The 27,580-nt window shown below is 38.1% G+C and overlaps 1 protein-coding gene across 1 annotated transcript in view; it reads left to right on the forward strand.

Moving 5' to 3' along the window:
- The window catches only part of Tmtc2 (transmembrane O-mannosyltransferase targeting cadherins 2), a 387,746-nt gene that overhangs the window by 233,136 nt on the left and 127,030 nt on the right, over positions 1–27,580 (forward strand). Inside the window, exons 5-7 of the mRNA XM_029542332.1 lie at positions 16,225–16,310; positions 16,801–16,985; positions 18,345–18,423. Coding sequence (XP_029398192.1) covers positions 16,225–16,310; positions 16,801–16,985; positions 18,345–18,423 — 350 coding nt within the window. The remainder of the gene's footprint in view (positions 1–16,224; positions 16,311–16,800; positions 16,986–18,344; positions 18,424–27,580) is intronic.

A 27,580-nucleotide genomic window follows, 5' to 3' on the forward strand; every position in this document is an offset into this window, starting at 1 on the left:
GTTATGGGGAACCTAACTAAGGTTTTGCTTACATGATAGTAAAGTTGCTTAAAGTATAATTGAAGTTTGAGGGCATGCAGATATGTTGATGATAATGAATTTAAAAACCAATACTGTGTCTTCTGCTACTTATTTCTTATATATTTTATTTTTGTCAAATAGCACATTATTTCTGTTGACTGAATTTTATCTCCCACCACTATTTTCAATCTTGCTTTAAGATTACCCTTACTGAGAAAGGCCTCGAGGAAGACACTATTTACAGCCAAGCCCTTCTACTGTTCTCACAAGCAACTCCTTTTTTTTTTTTTTAATTATTTTATTAGATATTTTCTTCATTTAAATTTCAAATGCTATCCCGAATGTCCCCTATACCCTTCCCCTACCCTGCTCCCCTGCCCACCCACTCCTTCTTCTTGGTCCTGGCGTTCCCCTCTATGGGGCATATAAAGTTTGCAAGACCAAGGGTCATCTCTTCGCAACGATGGCTACTAGGCCATTTTCTGCTATATATGCAGCTAGAGACACGAGCTCTGGGGGTACTGATTAGTTCATATTGTTGTTTCACCTATAGGGTTGCAGACCCCTTCAGTTCCTTGGGTAATTTCTCTAGCTCCTCCATTGGGGTCTTTGTGTTCTATCCTATAGATGACTGTGGGCGTCCACTTCTATATTTGCCAGGCATTGGCATAGCCTCACTGAGATAGATATATCAGTGTCCTTTCAGCAAGATCTTGCTGGCATATGCAATAGTGTCTGTGTTTGGTGGCTGATTATGGGATGGACCCCCAGGTGGGGTAGTCTCTGGATGGTCCACCATTTTGTCTTAGCTCCAAACTTTTTCTCTGCCACTTCTTTCATGGCTATTTGGCAACTCCCTTTTTAAAAATCTCTCCTGTTGAGTACCTACGTCCAGCTGCAGATGTAGCCGAGGATGGCCTTGCTGGATATCAATGGGAGGAGAGACCCTTGGCCCTGTGAAGAGCCAGTGCCTGAGTGTAGGGGAATGCCAGGATGGGGAAGCGGGAGTGGGTAGGTGGGGGAGCACCCTCATAGAAGCAGGGGGAGGAGGGATGGGATAGGGGGTTTTACAGATGGGAAACCAGGAAAGGGGATAGAATTTGAAATGTAATAAATAAAAATATCGAATAAAAAAATCCAATAAAATAAATAAAAAATGTTTTTACATTCCGTTTATTGCTATGAAGTACATAAATTATACAATGTAACTATAATTATTGATATTAAAATTGAATATAGATTCATAGTTAATTTTCTAGAATGTTAAAATACCCACCATGGATGCATTCTAATAGTACANGNTNNNCTTAATATGTGAAAGATTTCAGGTTACATCTCCAGCACTGCTTGTGGACGTTGTACATCGTGGTGCGGAGCCTAGTGCGCACCACGATGTACAACGTCCACAAGCAGCCCCTCTTTCTCTCTCTCTCTCTCTCTCTCTCTCTCTCTCTCTCTCTCTCTCAAACACACACACATACACACACACACACACACACACACACACACACACAAAAACACACACACAGAGGCATGCACACAACCCCTAACTAGGAAAATATGAACTCTTTTAAAAGGCGTCAATTTAGTATGTTTTCAAAATTTCTAGAGCAATGCTTAGCACACAGGAAGTGCTTGATAGATTTTTGTTGAATGTGCTTGGATTCTATAGTGTTGTTGCTTTCGGTATATCTGTTCTCCTCAAATACTCATGTGCAAAAGATGCCCCCTTAGATTATTTTATAAACTATCCTCTTGTCGGTTTCCTCCTTCCTTTCTCTCTGACACTTAAAGGTAGCAGTTACCCCGTGATGCACTTCTGACACCACACCTACATCAGTCACCTTTGATCATGGTTCTCTCATGCTCCACTTTGTCCCTGGGCTCCTTTAAGCTGGGATGCCATGTCATAGGGATTGGATGAAAAGTGATCCTTTCTCTGTTCTGCCAATAAGTAGTACAGTGTAAGAAAATGCCCACATACCATCTGGAGGAGACTGAAGCCTAGTCTGATTGTTATAAACTCATAATGTCAAGGCAATGTTTTAGTGAGAATTCTTGGTTAAGGGACTAATCCAAACTATTTTGAAGTCTAAAGGGACGCTGGACTTCGTTTGTATGTGACAGCTTTTATGATTTTTTTTTCTTAGTGTTTGTGTGTCCCTTGCTATTTTGCCTGCTTGAAGTAAACAGCTTCAGCAAAACCTCTAGATCTTTAAAGATCAACCTTAGTGGTGGCTGCCAGCCCAGGGTGTAAGCTGTGCCCTAAAACTCAGCGAATACAATTTTGATAGAAATTATTGAGCTGGGCACAGTCGTGCGTGTACCTATAATCCCAGCACCTGAGGCAGGAGGATTACCATACATTTGAGTCAACTGTAGGCTATGTAGTTAATGCCTATCTCCTAAAAATATAAATAAATATAAACTAACAAAGCAAACATGATAAATAAGTAAGATGAGAAAATATCTTACTGTTTTGTTGTTGTTGTTGTTGTTGTTGTTTTTGGTTTTTGATTTACTCAATTTTTTGTTTTGTTTTATGTTATTTTGTCAAGTGTGGACTGTAGATATGGCAGTACTCACCAGAGTCAAGAGGATTACAAATTCAAAACGTGTCTGATAATATAGAGAACTGGAAGGAAGGTTAGGAAACTTGGGAAGATACTTTCTAAAAACAAAATGAAGTGGGATGGGGTAGGGTTAAGTGGTTAAGGATGGCCTAGCAAATGATGAGCCATTGGCTCTGAGCTCCATAATCCCACCTTTTTGAGCTGAGAAGTCTCACGGTAGCAGGTCAGTTTGCTTATCAAGCAGGAGTGTTGAATGTATAATAAAGACAAGAGAATAAAAGTAAGTGCCAGTACTGACTACTTTTTCTCTAATTAGTATCTTCCATTCTTAATCTCTAGCCTTTGATCATTTTATTGTGCTTCGTGGATTACTCATTTCTGCATTCTGCCCCTCACCCCCAGGACCTGGATAAGGTGGTCAGGACCGCAAACCCTGCCTTTAATATATTACTCTCACCTTCCTCATATCCAAATTAAACAACTCAAAACAGTTCTAGGAGTATTGTGCTAAGACACAAGCATGCACCTGCACATGTATGTATACTCACATACATGTGAACATACATGAAAGAAAAACAAAAGAGGAAGTGCTGTGTGAAGTGGTGTTTTCCCTCTCTTCACTGGCGAGTACTTCAGGAGAACCCTGTGAGTAAATTGTGCTTAGGTTGAAAAATCTGTCCAGGCAGAAAAAGATGGATGTGGATATTTGGTTATGGAGGTCATTTGGCCAGCTCTTGGGTTAGGAACTGCTTGATGTCTGTATGAGCTAATATCTATTTCTGCTACTCTCTGTGGTACATGATGCTTTTGACCCCTTGGTAATTTATTGTTACATTTAAAGTGTGTGTGTGTGTGTGTGTGTGTGTGTGTGTGTGTGTGTGAATTTAGCATTGTTCTTAAGGAGCTAAGAAAAAACCTGGTTTCTTGAATATTCCTATTTAAAGTGAATACATGATCCACAATCACTGTGTACTGATAGAGATTTCTCTGACCCAGATAATAACTGTATCTCTGCGATGGAACCTTTCTTGGCAAATGCCAATTCCTAATAAATTTCTCAGTTAGATTCCCCCCCCCCCTTTGGGATGCCTGAATAAAAATCTGAATCAGAATCAGAACCCTCTCCTTCCCGTTTTCCTGTGGAAGTCTTTTTTCATCCTTCCTTCGTCAGATCATCACCCATCATGCTTAGTGACAGCTTTTCAGATAAATTTAGACTTTGGGTTCACAATGAAATGTCCACAGTGACAGATTCAAAATACAATTTGAATGAGTGAGTAAATAAAATGATAATCTGACTACACTGGGGGTCTGGGGAGATCACTCTTTCTTCTGTGCGCCTCGGATTCCTGTGGCCATGGAATATACATAACTATCAACTGTGCCTCTTTTCATAATAAGTGGACATTCATGTTGGGTAGCATCCATAAATAGCAAAGAAATACAAACAAATCTCTATGTAGACTTACGTTAAATCACCAATGCGTAGTGCCTTTAGATTGCACTAGATGCTTCCCAGTTCTTAATTCTGTTTTCAGTCATATACTTATTTTAAACGTTAGGGTAAATATTTGTCGGAGATTTGAGTGTGATCCAAGAAAAAAAATATATATATAGACTTACAAGAATCCTGTTTGTTTTCATGGGAGAGAGGGAAATAAAAGAAGGAAAAGTTTGCTTTCATAAAAATGGAATCCTCTGTCACCCTTGTACCTTGAAGGCAGCTTAATGAAGTCCTCAGATGGTGGGGTTGGGCAGTATGCAGATGTAGGTTCAGCATCTCCAATAATGGTTCCCATGATTGGCCGTGGGAAAATTGCTTAATCTGTCTTCATCATCTGTAAATTAGATTATGTTAGTGTTATTTTGGAAGGATTAAATAAAATATGCTTAGAAACTTGATATAAGCATACAGTAATAAAAGTTGAAAAGTTTGTTAGATGTTAATTTTATGCTGTTTCCAGTTACTTCCTGGCTGTTTCTTTGTAAAACCATGCCACCATTTACTGGCTAGTTTTTCTCCTAAAAGAAATTGATCTAATGTGCAAGAATGACCCATCCTCCCTCCCTTCCCCCCAAAACTTTTTTGAGTGTATTAGTTTGGATTCAATTTTAGACAAATTAATGGTTTTCATTGAACGATGCAATTTATGTGAACATTGAGCAAATCTGAAATGTTCTTGTGTTGAGAGAGAGAGACAGAGACAGAGACAGAGACAGAGAGACACAGAGAGAGACAGAGAGAGATAGAGGGAGGGAAGGAGGGAGAGAGGGGGGAGGAAGAACAAAAGAAAACAGAGAGAGAGACAAAGACAGAGAGAAGAGAGAGAGAATTGAAACCAATAAATAAGAACATCATAGATAAAACCAAAAGACTAAGAAGAGAGATTTCTTAAAATAGTAATCATAAATTATCTTGTGACAAACCTATCTGAGAAGAATCTACTGTGACAGAGTAAAAAACATATTAGATTTCATCATCCAAACTCGATCTCAGAAATACCTTTGTAAGAGGTACTGCTTAAATGAGACTACCCAGAGTAGTTTAAGGCAAAGACTACAGTGAGAATAAGTCTTTGCTTTCTTCTCATTTCCTCTAATACTAATTGATAAAGGTTTGCATGTGATGTTTAAAAACAGTTACTTTTGATTAAATGTCTCTTGCTTTATATTCGACAGGTTATAATAAAGTGTCTTCCTTATGACATAGATGCCATAGCTATATTGTATTGAGCTGTCAAATCTAAACAATATTTAATTAAGAACAAATAAATGCCTCCATATGAAATAAAGAGAGCTAAGTGGAATCTAAACTGTATTTTCTGGAGCCTACTTGGTAGTTATGTGACACTTTAGAGAGGAAACCCTTTGACACGGGAATCATATACCTTCATCTGTTTGTTCCTGCCACATTTGGCTGGTTGTGTTCCATCCACGTGTCTTTCGCCATCTCTGCCACACAATGAGAGTTGTCATATAGAGGAGCAATTGGCTCCTTTTCAATACTAGAGGAATTCAACATTTTCAAGCAAAACTCCTCTTTGAGTCTTGCTCACAGTTCCCATGGAGCTTTGCAGTCACTATAGGCAGTAACAATAGTTTAACTATCCAATCATGTTTGTCACAGCATTCATGCTAAATATTTCCTAAGTAAAAAGTACCTGTTTCATGCTGTATTCTTCTGTATATACTTCCTCTCTTAGGACTTTCCTATACAAAGGCATCTTTGTAAAAATGTCATTTGTGCCAGTCTTCATACTCATTCCATTAAAACAAAGGAAGGAAAAGAGAGCATTTGATTTAGGGGGAAAGGATGAGTCAAGAGTATCCTTGTGCCTCCACATCGGATAGAATGTCTGCTATCTGAGGATGGCCTGGTAGCCACAGGGATGTCGTGGTTCAGAAAGCACAGCTTCGTCTGTAGTGGTGACCTCAGCACTCAGTGAATCACTTGATGATTATTGAATCTGTTTGTAAGTAGAAAATCCAGCCTGATTCTCTTTCATTTGATAATTCCCATGAATGTCCTTTTTCTAGAAATTGAGAGGGCGCTGCTAACATTAAAAATACTCCAAATGGAGTTTTTTCTTGGAGCAGAGAGTAACCATTGTGACCATGTTTGCCAAAATGCTTTAAGTATTACAATTTTGCTCACCGGTTTTATTCTTAAATTATATGATTTCAACAAAATATTATGATCTGGTTTATTCTATTAAGTTATTGCTTAATATGGTTACCGTCCATAACTAGACAACTCACACTTTGAATGCATTCAAATGAAATGAAGCATTTTATTTAAAATTCTCTATACCACCTGTATTTGTTAAAATGCATGGCTTCATATAATTTATAAAAACTTAAAAATTAATGTTTTGAACATCTTGCCACTGTGAAGACACTGAAACTAGAAATACCAGTTTCTGTCCTGTAACCAGAAGTCCAGGAATCGCAGTTGTAGCTGGCTAGGCCAGCTGTCTCCAGCTCCTTTCTTATGTCCCCCACCATCCTCAGCACAAGACTGCTAGCTTATAGCCAGCAGGATAATGAGGGCTTACCACTTCCTCCTTACATTGCCCATAGCGCACTTGTGTGGGTTCCTGGAAGACTTTAGGATTTGGTCCTGCAGCTCAACCTTGCTGCACATTGATTTGATTCTACCTGCCTTGGCTTACTCTCTGTATAGCACAGTGGCTAAAGCACAGAAAGTGCACACCTCCGTTAATAAAACTTACAAACTTAGGAAATGCATAATTCCAAGACTTGGGTACTGTATTACAACTTTACTTAGAAGGCCTTTGTATTTGATTCCATTTATAGCCATGTAGTTACCCGATCTTTTTGCCTGCTTTCTAGTTTTGATCTAGAAGAATATGGGGACATTCATGTTTTACTTCTGTCTTAGTGTTTTCATTGCTGTGAAGAGACACCATGACTCAGGCTACTCTAATAAAGGACAACATTTAGTTAGGGCTGGCTTACAGGTTCTGAGGTTTAGTTTATTACCATCATGGAGGGACACATGGCAGTATTCAAGCAAACATGCTGCTGCAGGAGCTGAGAGTTCTACATCATATTCCGAAGGCAAACAGGAGAAGATTGAATCGCTCAGGTAGCTAGGAGAGGGTTCACAAAGCCCACATCCAGAGTGACCCACTTTCTCCAAGAAGGCCAACCTACTCCAAAAAAACACCTCCTAATAGTGCCACTCCCTGAGCCAAATCTATTCAAATCATCATAAGGATTGTGTGGCAAGCTGTTAATTAATTATATTAATAATTAATTATAATTAATAATAATTAATAATAGAGATTAAGAATTCATTTTAAGTGTCATGTTATAATCATTGCTTAAAAGTGAGCATAAGTTTTGAAAAAAAAGGAGAAATTCATCTCTAGTCTCAAGTCACAGCTAAATGATATAAAAACTTATTATTAGAGGCAGCTCAATTAGCAAATTTGATTAAGATGTTTGAGTTAATGCAAAGTTCGAACATGATTCTGACTTATGTTAATTAATTACTATTAGGAAATTTCACACATGTAAATTGCTTCAGAAAAAAAATAAAAGTTCTAAAATGTATTTGGTATCTCAGAGGGGGGGTAAATCGTTACTTTTAAAGTTCCTCTGTATGTTAAAGGATGATCAAATAAAATAAAGCTCACAAGATGATTGCAGCTGCAGAGAGAGATGTTGTTTTCCTTCACAACTGAGCCTAGTGATTCTAAATCACTCGGTGAGCCATTGTGAGTAAACACTGTGATCTGACTGATTGCCTGGGGGAAGTGTGGCTATTCACAGTCAACCTGTTCTCCGTTGTGCTGTCTTAATTTTCGGTTGTCTTGGATTTGCATGTTCTCAGGTGCTTCCTCCTACATCGATCATGTCATTTAATTTTCGTGAATCCTGTTATTATTGCTATTGTTAGATTTTAAATGCCACCCTTTGTGACTCTGGCATTTCATAGCCACGGTGGTTCTGTCTGGAATGCTGTTCTCAGCATTCCAGGCTCTCTTCTTTGTCTCATTTCTTCTCTACGAACTTCATCTGACTTGCCCTTTTTGGGAAAGTGTTCCTTCACTGCTTTCCCAGGATGCTGGACTTTCTCGTGCCATGACTGACATACGCTGCTGTGATTGTTTGCATGTCTGTTTCTGTAATGAAACAATGAATTGAAAAATCATCTGTTCATTGTTTGATACTAGGCTAACTGGCACTAGTTAACATACTAATGTAATGTACAAGTGCTATGAAGTTTTCCTTACTTTAAAAAAAAAAAAAAAGGCAATTAATTGTGTGGAGTATTTCTCCACTTAGAATGTGCAAAGCTGTCTGTTAGTGGCAACCTGTCTCCCTGAGGTTAGTGTAGCCATCACGTAGAGACGCTGGGCTGCATATTACAGAATACTTGACTTTTCAGCTGCTCGTGAACTTTATTTACTACCTCTTTGGGATAGCTCATATTTCAAGTGTTTTTTAAAGGCCCTTTTTAGAACTCAAGGCAAAAGGTCACATTTGAAGATTTGGAATTCTTTTAAACAGTATTTTATAATTTATTTGTGGACAGGGATTCCCTTGGCACAGCACATCTGCAGAGGTCTGACGATAACATGAGGGAGTCAGAGATCTCCTTCAACCATGTGAGTCCCAGGAATCAAATCAAGTCCATTAACGTGCACTCAGTGCCTTCTCTGAGGTACCTCTCTCCACCAAGACCTAGAATTTTTGTTTGTTTTATTTTGCAATTGTTATCCTAATTTTGATTGCGTTTCCTTAATCAAGTTTCTAAAATGCTATGGCTTTAAACAATGATGTCCTAAAAACTTTAAAGTGCATTTTATAAGAGAAAAATAGGCAGCACTGTGTATTTCTCAGTATTCCTTCTATATATTCAGACAACCATTACATGAAATTATTCAGACAATACATCACAACCGTACTGAACTCTTCAACTTTTTACACAGAGTATTATATAGATCAGTCTAGCCTGAACTCTTTATGTAGATAAGGCTGGCCTTAAACTTCCCAATCCTTCTCCTCTATCTCTTGAGTGTTGAGATTACAAATGTGTGCCATCATGTCTGGCTCTAATTATTCCTAGGATATTCAGTATAGTGACAATTTTTTTTTTTTTTTTAAGATTTATTTATTATTATACACTGTAGCTGACTTCAGACAAACCAGAAGAGGGCACCAGATCTCATTATGGGTTGTTGTGAGCCACCATGTGGTTGCTGGAATTTGAACTCAGGGCCTCTGGAAGAGCAGTCAGTGCTCTTACCCGCTGAGCCATCTCGCCAGCCCGTATAGTGACAATTTACATCACATTAAGCATTATAATATAAATATATATAAATGGGAGAATATAAGTAAGTTAAATTCAAATATTTCATCATCATGATAAATGACTTGGGGTTCCATGGATGCCCAAGAAGAAACCTGAACTAATCCTACACTAATACCAAGGTACAGCTACACCGCATGGATTTATGGATTCTATTTGTGATCTGATATGTGAATGCATAGGAATGATACCGAATGGGTAACCCAGCATGTGTGTCTGGAAGTAAGCCTTATTACGTAGAGACACTTACCGTTTGTTCAGATGTACTGACAGATGTGGCACAAATATGCTTTTTCAAATTTTAGAATAGTTTTTCTAAAATCAGCAGGGTCAATCATAGGTTATATTTTTACTGACAAAGAATATCCTTTGTAATGCTGTGTTTTCTTCATAGCAGTATATAAGGTGGATAGGCATTCGAAGATACTTCATTTTTAAAAGCTATGCACGACAGTTACATACTCTGCGAAGCTGATTGTGATTTCTCTTTTCTTTCCTGGGGAGGCAGCCTCTCCTTTTCCTGGGAAGATTCTTATCAGCATCTGCTGGGGTAAATATTGCACGTCAATTGGGTGTTTCTACCATGCCTGTGATCATTTAGTTCTCAGATAAAAGACACAAAACTTTTATGTTTATAATAAGCCTTAACAGTACAAGAGCTGGGCAGATATCAACCCTCTATATTATTTTGCCTTCTTCCCTGTCAGTAACCCCATGATATGGCTTGCCATGTTCTGCCTGTATCACTCTTACTCCACTGGCCAGCCCTCCTGGCCACTTCTCAGGATCTTTTACCAAAAGGTGACTGTCTTAGTCAGGGTTTCTATTCCTGCACAAACATCATGACCAAGAAGCAAGTTGGGGAGGAAAGGGTTCAGGACTGGAACTCAAGCATGTCAGGAAGCAGGAGCTGATACAGAGGCCATGGAGGGATGTTCCTTACTGGGCTTGCTCAGCCTGCTCTCTTATAGAACCAAGACTACCAGCCCAGAGATGACACCACCCACAAGGGGACCTACCCCTTGATCACTAATTGAAAAAATGCCTTACAGCTGGATCTCATGGAGGCATTTCCTCACCTGAAGCTCCTTTCTCTGTGATAACTCCAGCCTGTGTCAAGTTAACACAAAACTAGCCAGTACAGTGACTTTTCTTCATTCCCCTTTCTCTCTTCTTTGTGGTCCCTCAACTCAAGGACCTGGAACCGAAACCTCACCCTACCTCTCTTCTACCTATCTATGGACTGTAGGCCTCTTTATTAAACCAGTAGTTTTAAATTAAGGAGCAAGGTTACATGGAATATCACTTGGAATAGTTGAGGATTTCCTTGTACCTGGAAGCAAACTGACCCTGGGAGCCAGTATTTAGCATTACAACACACAGCTAAAGACCAAACCTCAACAAGCATCCTAGTCCTCTATCCAGTTGATACCAGTGGCTAGCATCTCCTCCCTCTATCCAGTTGATACCAGTGGCTAGCATCTCCTCCCTCTATCCAGTTGATACCAGTGGCTGGCATCTCCACCCTCTATCCAGTTGATCCCAGTGGCTAGCATCTCCGCCCTCTACCCAGTTGATACCAGTGGCTAGCATCTCTGCCCTCTATCCAGTAGATGCAAGTAGCTAGCATCCCTGTCCTCTACCCAGCTAATGCCAGCGGTCAGCACTCCTCCCATCTCCCCAGTTGATATCAGTGGCTGGCTGCACCCCGACCCTTTACCAAGGCCAGCACTCATGTTGTGACAACCATTCATCTTAATCTCTGCCAAATACTCTCTGGGGTAGAAATGTCACCCTTGGTTTAAAACACCCTGGTAAATAAATGTTTCCTTCTGTCTCTTGTCAGTGTTTAGGGCCAACTAGGGATTTGTTTTTCATATATATTTAATTCTGCATTTAATTCTTCTCAGTCTACTGTACTAACTTTTTTGACTGTTTTTCATTAATCAAGTTGTATTACTACAGGGATTATTGTTTAAGTAGTATTTTGGAAGAAAGGTACTTAGAGGAAAAGATGGATAAACATTTCTCATGAAAGAAATTCGGCAGACACATTGGTAATACTTAGAATTGTCAGTAGCCAAGAGGAAAAAAAACAAAAAACAACAACAACAAAAAAAACAAGCTGAAGAAACTTAAAAGAGAGAAAATTCTATTATTGCTGCTGCTTCTACTGCTGCTGCTAGTGTGTGTGTGTGTGTGTGTGTGTGTGTGTTTCTGTCCATCTGTCTGTCTGTCTGTCTGTCTATCACTCACATACAGTATTTTAATCTTGTGTTATCACATACCAAGAGTCAATTCAATTGTTTGTAAGACAATTTTGCACAGTATCTATAAAGCTATTTATGGCTATATTCTCACAGGGTAGTTTATTAAATATATATATGAAAGCTATAAGAGTCTGTTCACATGGCCAGTGTATGAAGATGCTATGCCATCAATTTGAGCAGTCCTGGAAAAGTTTTTGGAGTGAATAATCAAGTATAGTCCAAATCGTCAATTATTTTCTGACTGTTGGGCTTACATTTTAATATATTTGTCAATATTTGTACAGTTCTTTGTATGTTACTTAATTAATATCTTCTTATCTAGCTCAGCGTTGTGGTGAATACCTTTACTACCAGCAGTCAGTAAGCAGAGGCAGGTAGATCTTTGTGAGTTCAAGGCAAGAATGGGCTACGTCCTGACTTCTAGGCCAACCTGAGCTACACAGTGAGACCCTATCTCAGATAGATAGATAGATAGATAGATAGATAGATAGATAGATAGATAGATAGATAGATGATAGATAGATAGATACTATGTAGACATAGAGATATAGAGACATAGCGATATAGAGGAATAGATGATAGATCTTCTCGCCTAAGATTCATCATGGATAAAACAGGGCCAGCTGTCCCAGCCTGCCTTGGAAGGTTGCTGTTGCTTAAAATGTAAACTGCTTGGCATGCTATAAATGATGCGTGAGTACAGTTCCTAGGATCATTGCAACCAATGCACACGCAGGGCTTTCAGTCTATCAACTATATATTTTTAGCAAAGCAAATTGTAGGTTTTGTAAATGTGGCCTGCTACTAACCATTTTTTTTTTTAGCATGGGTCTAAAATCAATATGGAATTTCAAGATGACAGATTTCTTTTGAACGTATCAAGAGAAGCTAGAGTTCCACAAAATTTGAGTTTTAGAGCAAAGTGGTAGATATTCTATATATGCATCTAAAATATTTTTGTCATTTTTTCTTCTATCAAGTTCATGGAAGGTTGTTTTTTTGACTATTTTTTTTTTAATCTCATTTCACCCTATGTCTTTCTCTTCCAACTCTGAGGTCTCTATTCCCACTCGCTCTTAAATTCATGAGGTCTTCTCTGATAATCATTGTTAGTCACACACACACACACTTTCATGTGTATATCAGTATAACCTAATAAGCTCATTAGTGTGACCACTTGGGGTGATGGAGAAGACTGCATTTCCCCCTCTCAGCAGCAGCTCATTGCCTCTAGCTGTTTGTGAGGCACTGAACTGGCCTTGCTTAGGGGTTGGTATGGTTTAAATGTCATGGGTGCAGCTTTCCTGTAGGATCTAGAAGACACTGCCTTATAGCAGACATTGCCCCCTCTGTCTCTTGTACTTCCTGTTCCCCTGTGTTCCTCCATGAATATTTCGTGAATATTTCCTTTGTGCTTGGGGAGCCCCATGGTCGTCTGCATTGTGACCAGTTTTAGATTTATATAATGGTCTCCATCTGCCGCAATAAGAGACTTCTTTGACAAGGCGTGAGAGCTACACTTCTCTGTGGGTTTAAGGATAAGATTTGGAATACATAGGATGAGGTTTAGGACAGCAACCGTGGTTGGTCTCCTCTGAGCTCCATGGCCTTACCACCCACAAGAAACAAACTAGCTTTATAGTAGTAGCTATGACTTCCTTCTTATTAAGAAGGCATTAAATCCAAATAAATGGCTGACTGGCGGTATCCGTAAGATATAAATGCCACTGTTGCATTCTCGGGGCTATCTTATGCTGCTGGCTATTCTTGTGGTTCTTAGACTTAGAGCTTTGGAGGACTATTGAATACATTTCTCCCTTGGCAGCCTGCAGATTTTGTATATTTTCCTTTGTTGCATGTAGCACAGAGTCTCCTAACATTCAGTACATAGCTCAGGATGACACTAATCTCTTAAAACCTCCTACTCCATTCTCCAAAGTACCAGATTAAATGAATCCCACTTTGAACATGGGATTCATTGTCAGAGAAACTATGCCTAACTCTAGCTTCAGTTCCTTTAACTAAATCCCCCAGTTAGTTAGTTAATTCTTAGAATCTCCTTTCTTCCTGTGTATCATCAGGCTGAAGACAGTATTTTTAATCTGTTTGGATTTGTCTGCTCACAGCCTTTAATGATGTTACTTGGGATGTGTAACTGCTCTTTGCAGTTGTACATCTGCATCTTGATTACTTTTTGAAACATACATAACACGGTGTAATAATGCCCAGTGAATAGTTACCCTCTTGGAAATCAGTCATGGTAGCCATGTGACTTGAACTCACTCTTTACAGCCTCATGAATTGGGACATTATTGTGGAGGTTTTATTATCACACTGCATGCTATTCTCTGTTCCATATGTATTTTATGAATTAGAAAGTGACAGAATATATAGGCTATATATTCCATATATATATATATATATATATATATATATATATATATATTCCATGTGGCCAAGTGCATCAGTCTCGAGGCATGGCGGCTTTAGGCACAGAATCAGATCCATGCATGTCCCAAACACGTTCACTTCATTTATCCTAATAGCATATTTGCCCTTTAGAAATGTAATTATGTAGAGACTAATTAGTGGGCTTTGCAGTTACTCAGGAGGTAGGAAAGATAAAAAGGCTTCTGACAGAGTTATAAAGATAACAAGTGTGGAGCCATGGCTTCTAAGTGTCGATGGCTCTGGAGACTTTACAAACCTTGTAACTGTAAAAAACAAGGAAGGAGGAGGAAGGATAATCAGGTTTCTGATTTTAGAAGCTGGTCTGATGATGCTATAAATCTAAGGAGAGGAAGGATTTCTTTTTTCAATTTTATTCATTTATCAAATTTCTGTTTTAATTTTGAGCAGAAGATATTCTTCGCATTTTAGAGTTTTGGATTTAGAAATTCCACTGAGCTAGTAGATTGATGTGGCTTGGTCACTGATATAACCATCCAGGTGTCAGGAGAGTGATCATTACTTCAGTGGTGAAGGCAATTAAGAACCCACCTTGATGCATCACGATGGGTAGACTTTATGAAGAAATAAACTATTGTTGGACACCAGCTTACCATAAATCAGAATATGAATGAAGAAGTAGTGAGGGTTTTCAGGCTGCACAGGATGGTTTCACAAGTGGAAGAAGGCTGAGCTTTTTTTTTTTTTTTTGGGTTGCCAAAGCTAAAGGAAGATGGAATCCAGGGACAAAGACAAAAACGATAAAGATGGCAGTTTACATTAAGTGGGTAGATCACATGGTGATACATGAAGCCATACATGGGAATGGCAGACGTAGGTTTTTGTTCTTGTTGTTGTTCGTTTGTTTGATTTTTAAATAACTAATCTCTTCTAAACTTAATCTAGGAGATTGACATTAGCAAATTTCAAGGCAGTGGAAAAAAATTAATCTCCTCCTACCATGCCCCATGTTTGAAAGTCTCATCACCTGTCAACAGCGCTCCTTTGAGGCTCCCATATTCCCGCTCATGAGCCCTTGGCAGATACTCTGCCATTCCTAACCGTAAATACTCGACAAAATCATGTTTTTGACAATAGCCGTTTCTTAGACCTCCATTTTACTTCTCATTCAATACCCAAGGAAGCTGCCAAGCTGAACCTGCAATTGGTATCATAACAGCAGTCGTCGGCACAAGAGCTGTACCTTCCTGTCTGTAAGATGCTTACTGTTTACCAGTGAAGGGGGCCTAGAACAAAGCCCTTGGGAAAGCTTTCTAATTAGCTCAGTTTCATGACATCTTATTTTTCATAGAAATGCTTGTAATTGATTTTCAGTTATGTCATAAGGGCAGAGTTTTGAATGGCTTGGTTAATACCCGTGGGTACTATTTAAGGCGCCTTATGGAGAGGTCCCCAAGAGTCTGAGACTCTGGAGAAGAAGAAGATGTGTTTCTGCCTGGTAGGATAAAATTTGCACAGTATTCTAAAATTCAAGTTTATTTGACCAAATTCTAAGCCCCATGGAAATAACTGACCTTCTGTTTTACCTCTTTATTTCTTTCCCGCATCTGACTCTGTCTTTCCCATTGAATCAGACTGCTTTCAGCCTTTTACCTGTTGGAGCGACATGGGCAAATATTCCCCAAGCAGAAGCTAGTGAGGGAGGCATCTCATGTTTCTATGTATATAGCCCTGCCTTCCACAGATTTCCCGTGGTGAAGTGATGAGAAAGTGTGTGTGCTCCTAACGGAGATCCAGGTGGCTAGCAACTGGGGTAGGAGGGGAGTAAGTCTGGCGAGGGGAACATTTATGGGTTGCAGAAGTCTGTCTGAAAATCCATCTTAATGCTTGCTCATGGAACAAGGGTCCACTGATACCTGTGTAGGATTTTTGTCCCTCCTGAGAGATCATTTCCTTCCATTTAGAACTTAAGTTTTATGAAGCCAGGTCAGCATTTTTATTGGGGGGGGGGTGTGTGTGACCATTTGTGCCGTTGGAATATAAACTGGAAATGTGTGGTTTTCTGTGTAGTATCGCAGCCCCTTTCAGGATTTCTCTTTTCCTCATGCAGAGGGTTGCTGCTCCAAGAGAACAGCAGGTTTACAGACGCTCTCCATTATTACAAACTGGCCATCGGGAGCAGGCCTACCCTGGCTTGTAAGTAGTATGGAAGTACTGGAACCTTTGCAGTCTTCCCTTTTATTGTAGAAGTGGTCTCTCTGTAGTAAAGCCTTTCGGGGAAAGTGGGGTGTGTGGTATTCTTATTTCTAAATACTTGCCGATATGATTGTACCCCCAATACTTGCTAATATTGACAAATCTCAATCTCTTTCTCTCTCTCTCTCTCTAAATATCTTCAAGGCGATTTTCATTTTATATTTTTTGCCAAGCACTCTAGTAGATCATTCTTTTATTTAACTAGCTTTTGAGTTTAAAAACCTTTGGGGTTCAATTGAATGAGAAGACAATTATGTTTTTAGTAATACTTGGGATCGTTGTTACCATTATTGATATTGTGCTTATTCCATACATAATTAATGATTTTTAAAAACTAAGGAATATCCTTTGGAACATTTGGAAATCTCCAACGTATCTCTGTCGCACATGCCTATCAGCTCATCCTTCTGTTTTTGCTTTCCCTTCTCAGCTGCCTATTTAAACACCGGCATTATTCTCATGAACCAAGGGAAGACAGAAGAAGCCCGGCGGACATTCCTCAAGTGTTCTGAGATTCCAGATGAGAACCTGAAGGATCCTCATGCACATAAGAGTTCTGTCACCAGCTGTCTGTACAACCTCGGGAAACTCTATCACGAGCAAGGACGCTATGAGGTCTGCCACACCTCCCTGATCTCCTATCCTGATGTAGTCATCATGGTTTCTAACCTGCAGCCTCCTTCGTGGAGCCACGACAGTCTTTAGAGAAACCACGGTGTTCATGTTTCAATTGATGTTGTTAGGTATCCTGACTATTGGGAAGAGGAAGGCACATATGGTGCTCACCATTTCCTTGATCCCAGATACAGTTTTTAGAATCATTTTCCTTCACTCGGTGTTTGGTATTTTTCTTTAGAAAGATAATTTTTGTATTCAGTATATTAAGCATGTTACTTTATCTAAAGGCTACCTATTTTCCTTAATCAAAAAACAATTAAATAAAAATAATGTATCTTTATTGGTAGAGGAAGTAGTAAGAAAGATATGGTTTAGGAAGCTACATGTCCCATCCTTACCAACTTTAAGGATGACACCATGTGTCTTAGGCTTTCATGCTGTGAAGAGATACCATGACCAAGGCAAGTCTTATAAAGGAAAATATTTTATTCGGACTGGGTTACAGATTCAGATGTTTGGTCCATTATAATCATGGTGTGGAGCGTGGCATGCTGCAGACATGGTGGTGCAAAAGGAACTGAGAATCCTACATGTTCATCCCCACGAAGCAGAAGGGGACTCTTATCCACAGTGGGCAGCCCTTGAGTATAGGAAACCTCAAAGCCCGCCCTTCTACCCCCAGTGACACACTTCTTCCAGCAAGGCCACACCCACTCCAATGAAGCCACACCTCCTAAGTAGTGTCACTCCCACTGGACTGAGCATTCAAACACATGAGTCTATGGGGGCCATACCTGTTCAAACCACCACACCATGTCTGAGTGGCATCTTGCTCTCCCTCATCTCTGAAACTGTGCTCTATCAAGACATACACCCCCTCCCCCAGCCCACCCACATACACTTAAGACTGCAATATGAGGAAGAAGATGAACCTTCTAGAAGTTTCAGTGACTGACATTGGGAGGAAGATTTATTTGCTTGTTGGCACTTTATTTCTACCTTGAGTTAAAGCAACCGTAGACTTGAGTTGACTAATGAGTCACTTCCAAGTATGAATGTTTTTTAGCTCTTCTTGTTGAGGAATCTGTATGAAGTAGAAAATTTATATTAAAAGTCTTGCCGACATTCAGCTCCTTGTTAAGCTAAATTTTCATGTGGCATTCCTCACAGGGCTGCTTTCACTTGTGAAATGAAGGCACAGTGATATCAAAGGACAGCTCAATTATTTTCCTCTAGTGAACCATTCAGAAACAGAAATGGGTAGTTTCAGCTTTGGAGAAATGGTATTATGTTACTTTCGATGACTATCCCTGTCCGCTAATGATGATGTATCTTTCTTTTTGTTCCTTAAATTAGGAAGCCCTGAGTGTATATAGGGAAGCAATTCAGAAGATGCCAAGGCACTTTGCCCCACAGAGCCTGTACAACATGATGGGTAAGCACTATCTACTGTTTTCATTGATTTGCAGGGCTTTGCAGAGAAGCAAGAACCTGTGTTTGTGTACAGTGGATTTCTACTGTCTTATTAGTAGTCACAGAGCAATACTCCTATGGTGTGTCATCCAGATTGTGCTAGGGACATGAGCCAAATTCTGTAGTTTTTGCCAAGGAAGCACAATACCATTTTGGTACCAAGGACCAATGGAACTCTAGGGAATGAGAAGGGAATATCTTGTACTTCCATTTAATTTTTCAATTGTATTTAGGCATGTATGGAATATGTGTTTATTTCAATGAGTTTATCAAAGTTATAATTTTTAGCATATTATTCACTGAGTCAGAAGATCCCCAGGACTTATTCTGTAGTGATGCAGAGATTCATGAAGTTGGGCGCATGTAGAAGGTGATAATATCTGAGCCAACTTGCATTGCTTTCACGGATAAGGACTTGGGTACTTGTAGCTCTGTTCAGAGTAGTGTGACTCTGGGATCATGGTAAACATGCTACTATGATTATTTATTCTCCTGTGTTGAGTAATCTGCTTAAATTCTCTACCAGTCACAATTTATATAAACCTAGGACATAGATTTTTTTTTTTTCCTGGATTCAGAAGATAAAGACCTGGAAATTCTTACCAAGCTTTTATCACCTGTAGTTAATCCATTTCTACTCTAGAGATGGTTGCCATAGGTGTTTGATGGCAGATACAATTAGAAACTACCTGTTCAGCATGAGACTCTTGGGGGAAAAAAATTACATGTAGTAATGTAAGCAGCCTTGCTGATAAGGTAGTGTAACACTTTCCAGGAATTGGAGAAGGATTGCTTTTGCTCTTAAATCAAATATTTCTTCTTTTCCAAAGCAGAATTTTCAAACTCATACCCTCCATTCATTAAATATGATTAAGTCCTTTGATTTTTCTAGACTTCCCTTGTATATAAGAAATAAGTAGGATTAGGCTCTAGAACCAACAGGCTTATTATATTCATTGTAAATAGTATGGTTTGAAAATTTTGATACTTGATGGGTAGTTGTGTAATTACAGTGTCTCAAATGCTCCATGACTTCAAAATGTGTATCTGAAAAAAAAAAAATCAGTCTTTTTTTTTTTTTTTTAAACAACAAGAAGTATAGACCTAGTTCAGAGATGGGATGAGACACAATATAGGCTTCCAGTAAAACAAGAAAGAAAAAAATCTCACTTGGAAGAGGTTAGTAAAGTTCTATGTCTTTGGGTGATCCACCTCCAGCTGGGCTGTAGAACATTAAAGTGATTGAATGCTCACATCACAAAGGACACTGGGTATTTCTTCGTCATCTCTGAGACAATTCTACTATGGTAAAGTTTAGCTTCATTAAATATATTTTTGCCTTCAAGCTTTTATTGGATTAAAAACAGGGCCTTTTACTCTCAATCATTTCACCATCTGTCCACATGAGTGAAATGTACACAAAAATATTGCATGTGCCTAGACTTGTTAGCCCATTCCGTTTTAATGCAGGACATTTCCATAACAGAGCCAATACTGGAAGGGTTGTCTTCTTGAGCCTTATCTAGAGAGGCAAAATGATTTTACTTTGATTTTATTCATAAATGTAGAGCCCAGTTTTTAATCAATCGTCAAATAAGTTATCTTTGCTGAAATTGGGTTTAGGTTTCAAGTTCCTTGGTGACAAACGGCATGTGGTCTCTTTATTGCTAATGGGAAATGCTAGTATTCTCCACAGTTTGTGATTTCAGAAAATTCATTCAATTATTTTATGTAAATAAATTGGATTGAGAATTGAGCTTGCACCTTGGGATCTGCCTCTCCTTTGGTTACACGGAGACTGAGCCTTCACAGGCAGAAGATAAGTGTGTCCCTGGAGCCATTGTCTGGCTCTTTGTGTTATTTCCCATTATGGAAGGGGGTAGTCTCTTTGCTCAGATTTTGAAAATACCCCCTGACAATTTTCTACGGGAAGACCCTAATATAATTTCCAATACTAGATTCTGTCTGTAATTATGGTAGCTGCCTTCTGTTTGATTTTTATGTGAAACTCTGTCAGCTGGTCAGGTTTTTATAGTTTTGCTTGTTCAGGAAACTATAATTTTCTCTGAGAGTGAATTCACCTCCTAATCAAATGGGTTAAATCCCCTGAGTGTTTGCTTTAACTCCTAATACATTTTGATTAGCCTCCATTTGACAAGGGAAAAAAATGGCCTAGGAGATAAGCTGCCCTATCAGTTCATCAGTTTCATTAGGCTGTCAGCATGTGCTGATTATCCTATCAAGTTTATCAACAGCCTTCACTGTGTTTTCTAATTCACACATTTACATATTATTAGTGCCCTTTAGGGATCGGTGATGGATTATAATGTCTGGCTAGATTCAGCCTGCAAGTATTCATTTTTTACATGTCTCATTCATTTACCCCTCTGGGCCACCCCCCTCCCGTGAGCACTTGTATGCACAGGCATATTTGTGATTTGTGTGTGTGCGAGTGTGTGTGTGTTCTAATTTTTCTTTGAATATAGTAGAGCTAATGAAATGTATGTAAAAATACAACTATATTAGAATTTTGTTTTAATAAATTCACCGAGTTTGCTTTAAAAAAAACTCTAGCTAGTCCCTTAGGTTTTTTTTTTCCTTCCTTTGAATATTTTTGGACTTTGCACTATGTGCCTTTTCTACTGGCTTTCAATACCAGATGAACATATTCCTCACTTTTATTATAATTTAAAACAGGTCTGAGTAATTTGTTCCTTGACTCCAGTTTTCCATATTTTACTCAAGTTTTTACTATTCTTTGCTCAATCTTACTATGATCATTCATAAGTAAGCACACAGTTCATCCAAAATATATTCTCATTGTTCCTTTTGACTCCATAGGACTCAGGTATGGTTTTAACTAACAGGGGACTAATTTCCCCGAAGAATTAGGTAAGGTACAAACATTTAGAGGTACACCAAACAGATACTAAATATCATTTTGCAAACAAAATTTTAAAAATAAAAGATAAGTGGGTGTTAGAACTGCTTCCAGACAGTTACATGATTTTACTTTTGTGGAACTCAGTTGCCTCTTGAAGACCATAAGTTGTGCTAAATGGAAGTTCAAGTATAGTGTTGGGCAGTCTCTGAAATCAGAAAGCCTGACTTCAGATGATTTTTCACAATTTTTAGGGTCAGTATGCCTGATAAGCTACTTAATTGGATTGACTTTGTGTTTGTGTTCCTAAGCTAGCTATGATCATAACACCCATTTGAAAGTTGATTAAAATAATGATATAAAAAGGTTGGCCTGGATCTCTGATTTGGAACATAGATAATAAAGTGGCCTCCCATTACAATACTATTTCTATAGAGCTCCGACTTCCAAGAGTCCATGGTTGTATTTAGTGTTAGATTTTTCCCCACTTACTAGAGAAAATATTATTCAGTAGATGAGATTATTTTCAGAGCTAGAGGCTTAAATGTCAACAAAAATCTCAAGTGATTGTTACATTTTCTTTACAGCCCATGTCTCCATTTTTCTCAGCAACTGTAATCAAAATACTGCCTTTAATATTATCTATAATAACTGAATAATATTGTCTATAATAACTGAATAATATTGTCTATAATAACTGAATAATATTGTCTATAATAACTGAATAATATTGTCTATAGTATCTGAAAGTGAAACAATACAAGTAATTTCAGTTAACCTAATTCTCCTTCTTTCTCTATTTCTCTCTCTCTCTCTCTCTCTCTCTCTCTCTCTCTCTCTCTCTCCTCTCTCTCTCTCTCTCTCTCTGATGTATTATTCTTAGTCAAACCTCTCTTTTATTCTGGCATCCATTATGGGTGTTTATTGGGTCTCAATTCTTTTTCTTTGTCTCTGAAACATTAGGTGAATAACAGTATCATGGAATCTCAGGGGGAAAACGCTTGCATCCTAAACATCCTATCAATGTAATCAATTTTATTTTCCAAGGAAGGAAATTACCTTTCAAAGAGCCAAGGTCAAAGGTTAGAATTGCAGCTTCTGTTAGAGGCAGAAACATAATCTCTTGATGTTAAATTCAAAGCTTTTCTGTCTATTCAACTGGTGTCACTGAAACTGACCCACTCTTTCCTTTGCAGGATCCTCTGGCCCCTACTTCCCTGCTACTACATAGGCAACTAATCTGCTAAAAATAAGCAAAAGTTAAAACACTTAAATGTGAAGACTATGACACCAACATATTTAGGATTCATAGCTCATACATTAAAAATGGAGCACAAAAAGATTTCAGCACAGAATAGTTGGGAGCACCTTCTGTCTCCCCCTCATCCTCTAAACATTCATATCTCTGGTTCAGCTCTGCTGTTGAGTGATTCGAAAGGAATATAGGGAGCTCAATTAGTTTGGTACTTCCTATTGTTTTTCTATCAGTTTGAGCTCTTTCCAATCCCAGAGGTCATTTTAAGCCTATTTACTCTTGGATATAAAAGTACTGTGCATTCTCAATGCAGAGTAATTGTTTAGTTTAATTATACAAGTGATTTAGTCCATTTCATTTTGGTAATGCAGTCCGTTGCTTGGAGTTAGAGAGAACGCAAGCTTACAGTCTAGTCAGCGAGGTCTATAATCACTGGTTGAATAATTAGGATTATTTAAAGCACTGTGCTGTGTGTAACAAGGAAACAAATAAGAGTGACCTGGCCTTAGACGCTCCACTGTGGTCCTGGGAGCACTAGACATGTTCACAATATCCTTTTCTCTAAAACCATGTATCTTAGCAATATGCCATGTGCATTTATCATCAAGAAGAAATTGCCTGGCGTTTTCAATCAACTCGCTGATGAGGTCTCTCTGCTCTTTACTGTCTCATTAGCCATTGGTTTTGTCAATAGTGCTTGGACTATATTCTGTTGATTACTGACTTTGGTTGTTGTATATATACTTGTCTTTCTTCTAAGTCTCAGATGCAAGGAACAATTTTTTTTTCTAACATCAGGCCTCTGGTCACAAATCTCTAGCAGAGAGAAACCATTTGCTTTGAATTTTGTCTCCTAAAAGTAGCCATGCAGATATGAGATTTGCATCTCCATTGTATTAAAGTAGTCACAGAGCAGGACAGGAACAGAGTGAATTGAAATACGGTTAGTTTATTTGAGAAAAAATCTTGGTGCTGAACATTTGTACAAATTTTAGAATCCTATTTTTGAGAAGGAAACTTTTGTTATGAAAGAGTTAAGTACCATAATAGCTCTCAGTGCCTTTTAGGCTGTCATCTACATAAAACAAAACAAAACGACTTCAAAAGGACGATCCAAGTCAAAAGCCAGACACTAACACTTACGATTCATTCTAAGTTTTCCTGAAATATGTCAATTATATACTGAGTTCATTTGGTAGAATTTGGATAAAAAGTTCACTTCCCACTTCGCCTTCTTTATTCTGTATGTTTTAAGTTCATTTTAAAAATGCATGTGTAATATCTAGCTTCTTTCTCTCTGTCTCTTTCTCTCTGCTCATTATTTCCCTCTGTCTTCCCTCTCTCCCCTCTCTTTGGTATCCAGCTTTGTTTTGACATACATTGAGAGAACATTCAGATTGTTGTTTTCTTATGACGTTTTTCCATGGTTAATGACCCGCGACTAGGTTGTCTTAAGGGACACCTCTTATTCAACATGTTGAGCATGCTGAGTGGGAAGGAGCTGGGTTTTAGCTGTAGGGAGATTAGAACTTCCCATCTTTCATGTGGAAGCATTAACACTCCAGCACTGTTCAGTTGCTTTCACCACCCGCCTTCCTGTGTGCAGTTCTGGAGATTTTCTTATGGCTGATTCTATTGGCACTGTTGAGAATCTGTACGTCAGTCCTAATTGATCCTGATTATATAATATATAATTGGATTAGGTATTAATCTCTATAATCCCCCAAAGAATAGTCTAATTTCCTTAAGATAAGTAAAGGCAAATGTAGATTTGAGAGACGCTAAAACATTTACTCAGGAAGTTAAGTAGCCAATGAGATAGGAGACATAATACACTTTTGGCTGTGTATCAATATGAGACGTTTATAAAATTTATGAATAGGAAATCAGAGATGTCCATTTCTCATTTCACTGCAGGAGGCTAACTGTTACTTCTTATTTTTCTGCTTTGTATGCCCTCCACAATCTGTACGGTGGTTTTAACCTTCAGTTTGCCAGGAATTACTCTATGCACTACAAAGGGCATTATCCAGTTCAGCTACATTAAATAGGTAATATATTTTGTTTAAAGTTTCAATTAAACATAGGACAGCAAGATATATAGTCCCTTTGGGGAGTCTGAACACTTGCATGTCAATAGTGTGTCTGCTTAAGGATTTTGCTTAGGTCTCAATATCACTTGCTTTCCCGGAAATATGATATGAGACAGTTGATTATATTTCATTGCTATTAAAACCACACAGGCCCACCTGTTACATTAATTCATGCATTTGCCAGTTTTGTGGTAAAGGGAAGGAATGAAGCTTGATTGTTTGTAATTTAAAATCAAGGTATAAGGAAATGAGCACACTCCAATGAATATATATTTATAGCCTTCATAGTCCCTGACTCCCTAAAAGTTACAATGTATTGTTTCAAACGAACAAACAAACAAAAATAAATAAATAAATGAATAAATAAAGACATTTTTTCTGATGTGTCAATGAAGTAAATGGGATAAAAGTATATTTCACAATCTTTTTTTCAGCGTAATAGCCATGGGGAGAATCTTTTACCCAGTGGGAAATGTATATAGGTTGGGCTATATTTTATCAGTTGAATAGCTATTTTTAACTATAATGTTCATTACATTTTCAAGATATGGCATGCTAAAATATGCAGAGTTTGATGTAACTTTTCTAAATAAACATGGTATGTGGAAGGAACTTTTTCCTGTGAAAGGATACCATCTTGAAAAGTCAGGTCAAAGAAATAAGAAGTTAGTGTTGCATGTATTTAGAAGAAGCAACTCCAAAGGCCGAAATATGGTGTACCTCTCTTCACCTGTAAGTCTGTTAAAAGTACAGTAAGTCAAAGGATGCCATAAAGCATTTTTAAGATGTTAAAGAAGCTTAAGAGATATATGTTTCATATTTCATGTATGTTCCTGGACAAGTAATATTTATTTATGTTATAGCATATTTTATTTCTAATATAAATTACATTAACATTAATTACCACAATATGGAAGAAACTTGGCATTCATCCTATTGTAACTGAGTACCTGAGGATAAGATTCTACCACAACCTTCAAATCCTTTTTGTAATTAACATGGTAGCAACAACGGACGGTTGGGATAAAATGCTGTACATTCTATTTGCAGATTCTATTTCCTTTATTCGTGTCAGTGATCTTTATCCCTGTAGATGAAATTAGAGCCCCCAACTCAAAATCTCTGGGACAGTTAAATGATATTTTTTTTTGTACAAAACTAGTGTTTTCAACCCATTTTGGAAACCAGACATAAATGCACACACAGCAGACAGAGAATTAGTAACACTTTTTATTTTAACATTTTTTTTTTTTTACTACCATTGAGGCCCATGTATGTTCAAGTTTCCACAGCAGAGATGGAATAGACTTCAGATGGATGGTCTTTCTGACTGTCTAGCATCCATCTGGCCAGTCACATTTCTGTATGGCTGTCCTGGCTTCATCAAACTTCAGCATAAAGATAACTTCCTTTAGGTCTTTGGCTTTTCTTTCAGAAGCTCCCTTGTCACACACAGCTATTTCAACATGTTTGCTTGCTCATTTTCTTGAAACTATTTTAGCCCTGTTTCTTAGTTGATACTACATGCATTATTTGATTTTATGCTATTACACATTTTCCTCCTCTTTTCCTGATCTTGTCTCATTTTAAAACACGGATCAATACCTCATTGCATGTTGTTTTTTCTTTCTTTCTTCACTTTTCTTTTTTTGTCTTTTCTTTTAGAGTATCTCAGTAGGACATAACTCTTGAGGGGACTGTATTCTGAAGAGAAGGGTTTTTCACCTCACTCAACATACACAAGACACACACATGCATACATACATACACACACACACACACACACACACACACACACACACACACACACTTACCGCCTAATTTTTGAAGGTTCTGAGCATTGACTATGATTGTTCCCAGTCCAATAGGATTGATTATTTTTGTGTTTGATTTGTTTCCTTGAAAGTAGAAAGGAAATTGATTAACCTAAGGAGATTTGGGAGCTCTGACTGTAAGGAGAGAAATATCGACACAGGCTCTTGGCTTCTTTCCAACATCAGTTGTGACAGCACATCACATGTTTCCTGTATTTAACCTCACACTACAAATTAGAACCTTCTAAAGGTTTTTCTGAAGTTCGACCCATGTCTCAATGATTAGATAAACTTAATTTAACACATACCCAGAGTTCTACCCTCAATCTTCCACACACCTGTCTATATTTTCTTTGATGAAAAGCTGTATTTCAGGATTTAAGAATTCTCTTAAATTTAATACTGTTAGGTCCATGTTTAACCCATTCTTACAACCTCTGAGTCTAAAACCTGGAAATGTTTGATTTTGCTTAAAACTCTTCTATTACAGTCCCCACTATTAAATGTGTGGTCAGGGAATAAGGCGTGTCCCTTGGAGTCATGTGAATTTTTGTTTGCTTCTTGTTTCAATAACCATGGAGTATTTGCAGTCAGGGGTATAGTATCTGGGGCAACTAGACTGTGATTTTTGTTTCTTTATTTTTGATTTTGCTGTTTTGTTTTGTTTTGTTTAATAAGATCAAGAAAAAAGTTCCGATGGAAATAGTCACAAAAAAACACCATCAAGGAAGAATAACAGTTAGTGGCATAAATACAGTGAAAAAAGTAACCAGACCTTCTAGCCTATGTAAGCACACATGGTACACAGAGATACATCTAGGTAGAATATTCACACACATAAAATAAAATGGAAAAATAAATTGCTGAAAATTAAAATCACAAGATAAACTCATCAAGTAATTCATATTTTTTTTTAAAAAAAGATTTATTTATTTTATGTATATGAGTACACCATAGCTGTCTTCAGACACCAGAAGAGGGCATCAGATCCCACAACCATGGTGGTTGTGAGCCACCATTAGTTGCTGGGAATTGAACTCAGGACCCCTGGAAGAGCAGTCAGTGCTCTTAACCAC

The sequence above is a fragment of the Mus pahari genome, chromosome 9 (assembly GCF_900095145.1).
Source record: "Mus pahari chromosome 9, PAHARI_EIJ_v1.1, whole genome shotgun sequence".
NCBI lineage: Eukaryota > Metazoa > Chordata > Mammalia > Rodentia > Muridae > Mus > Mus pahari.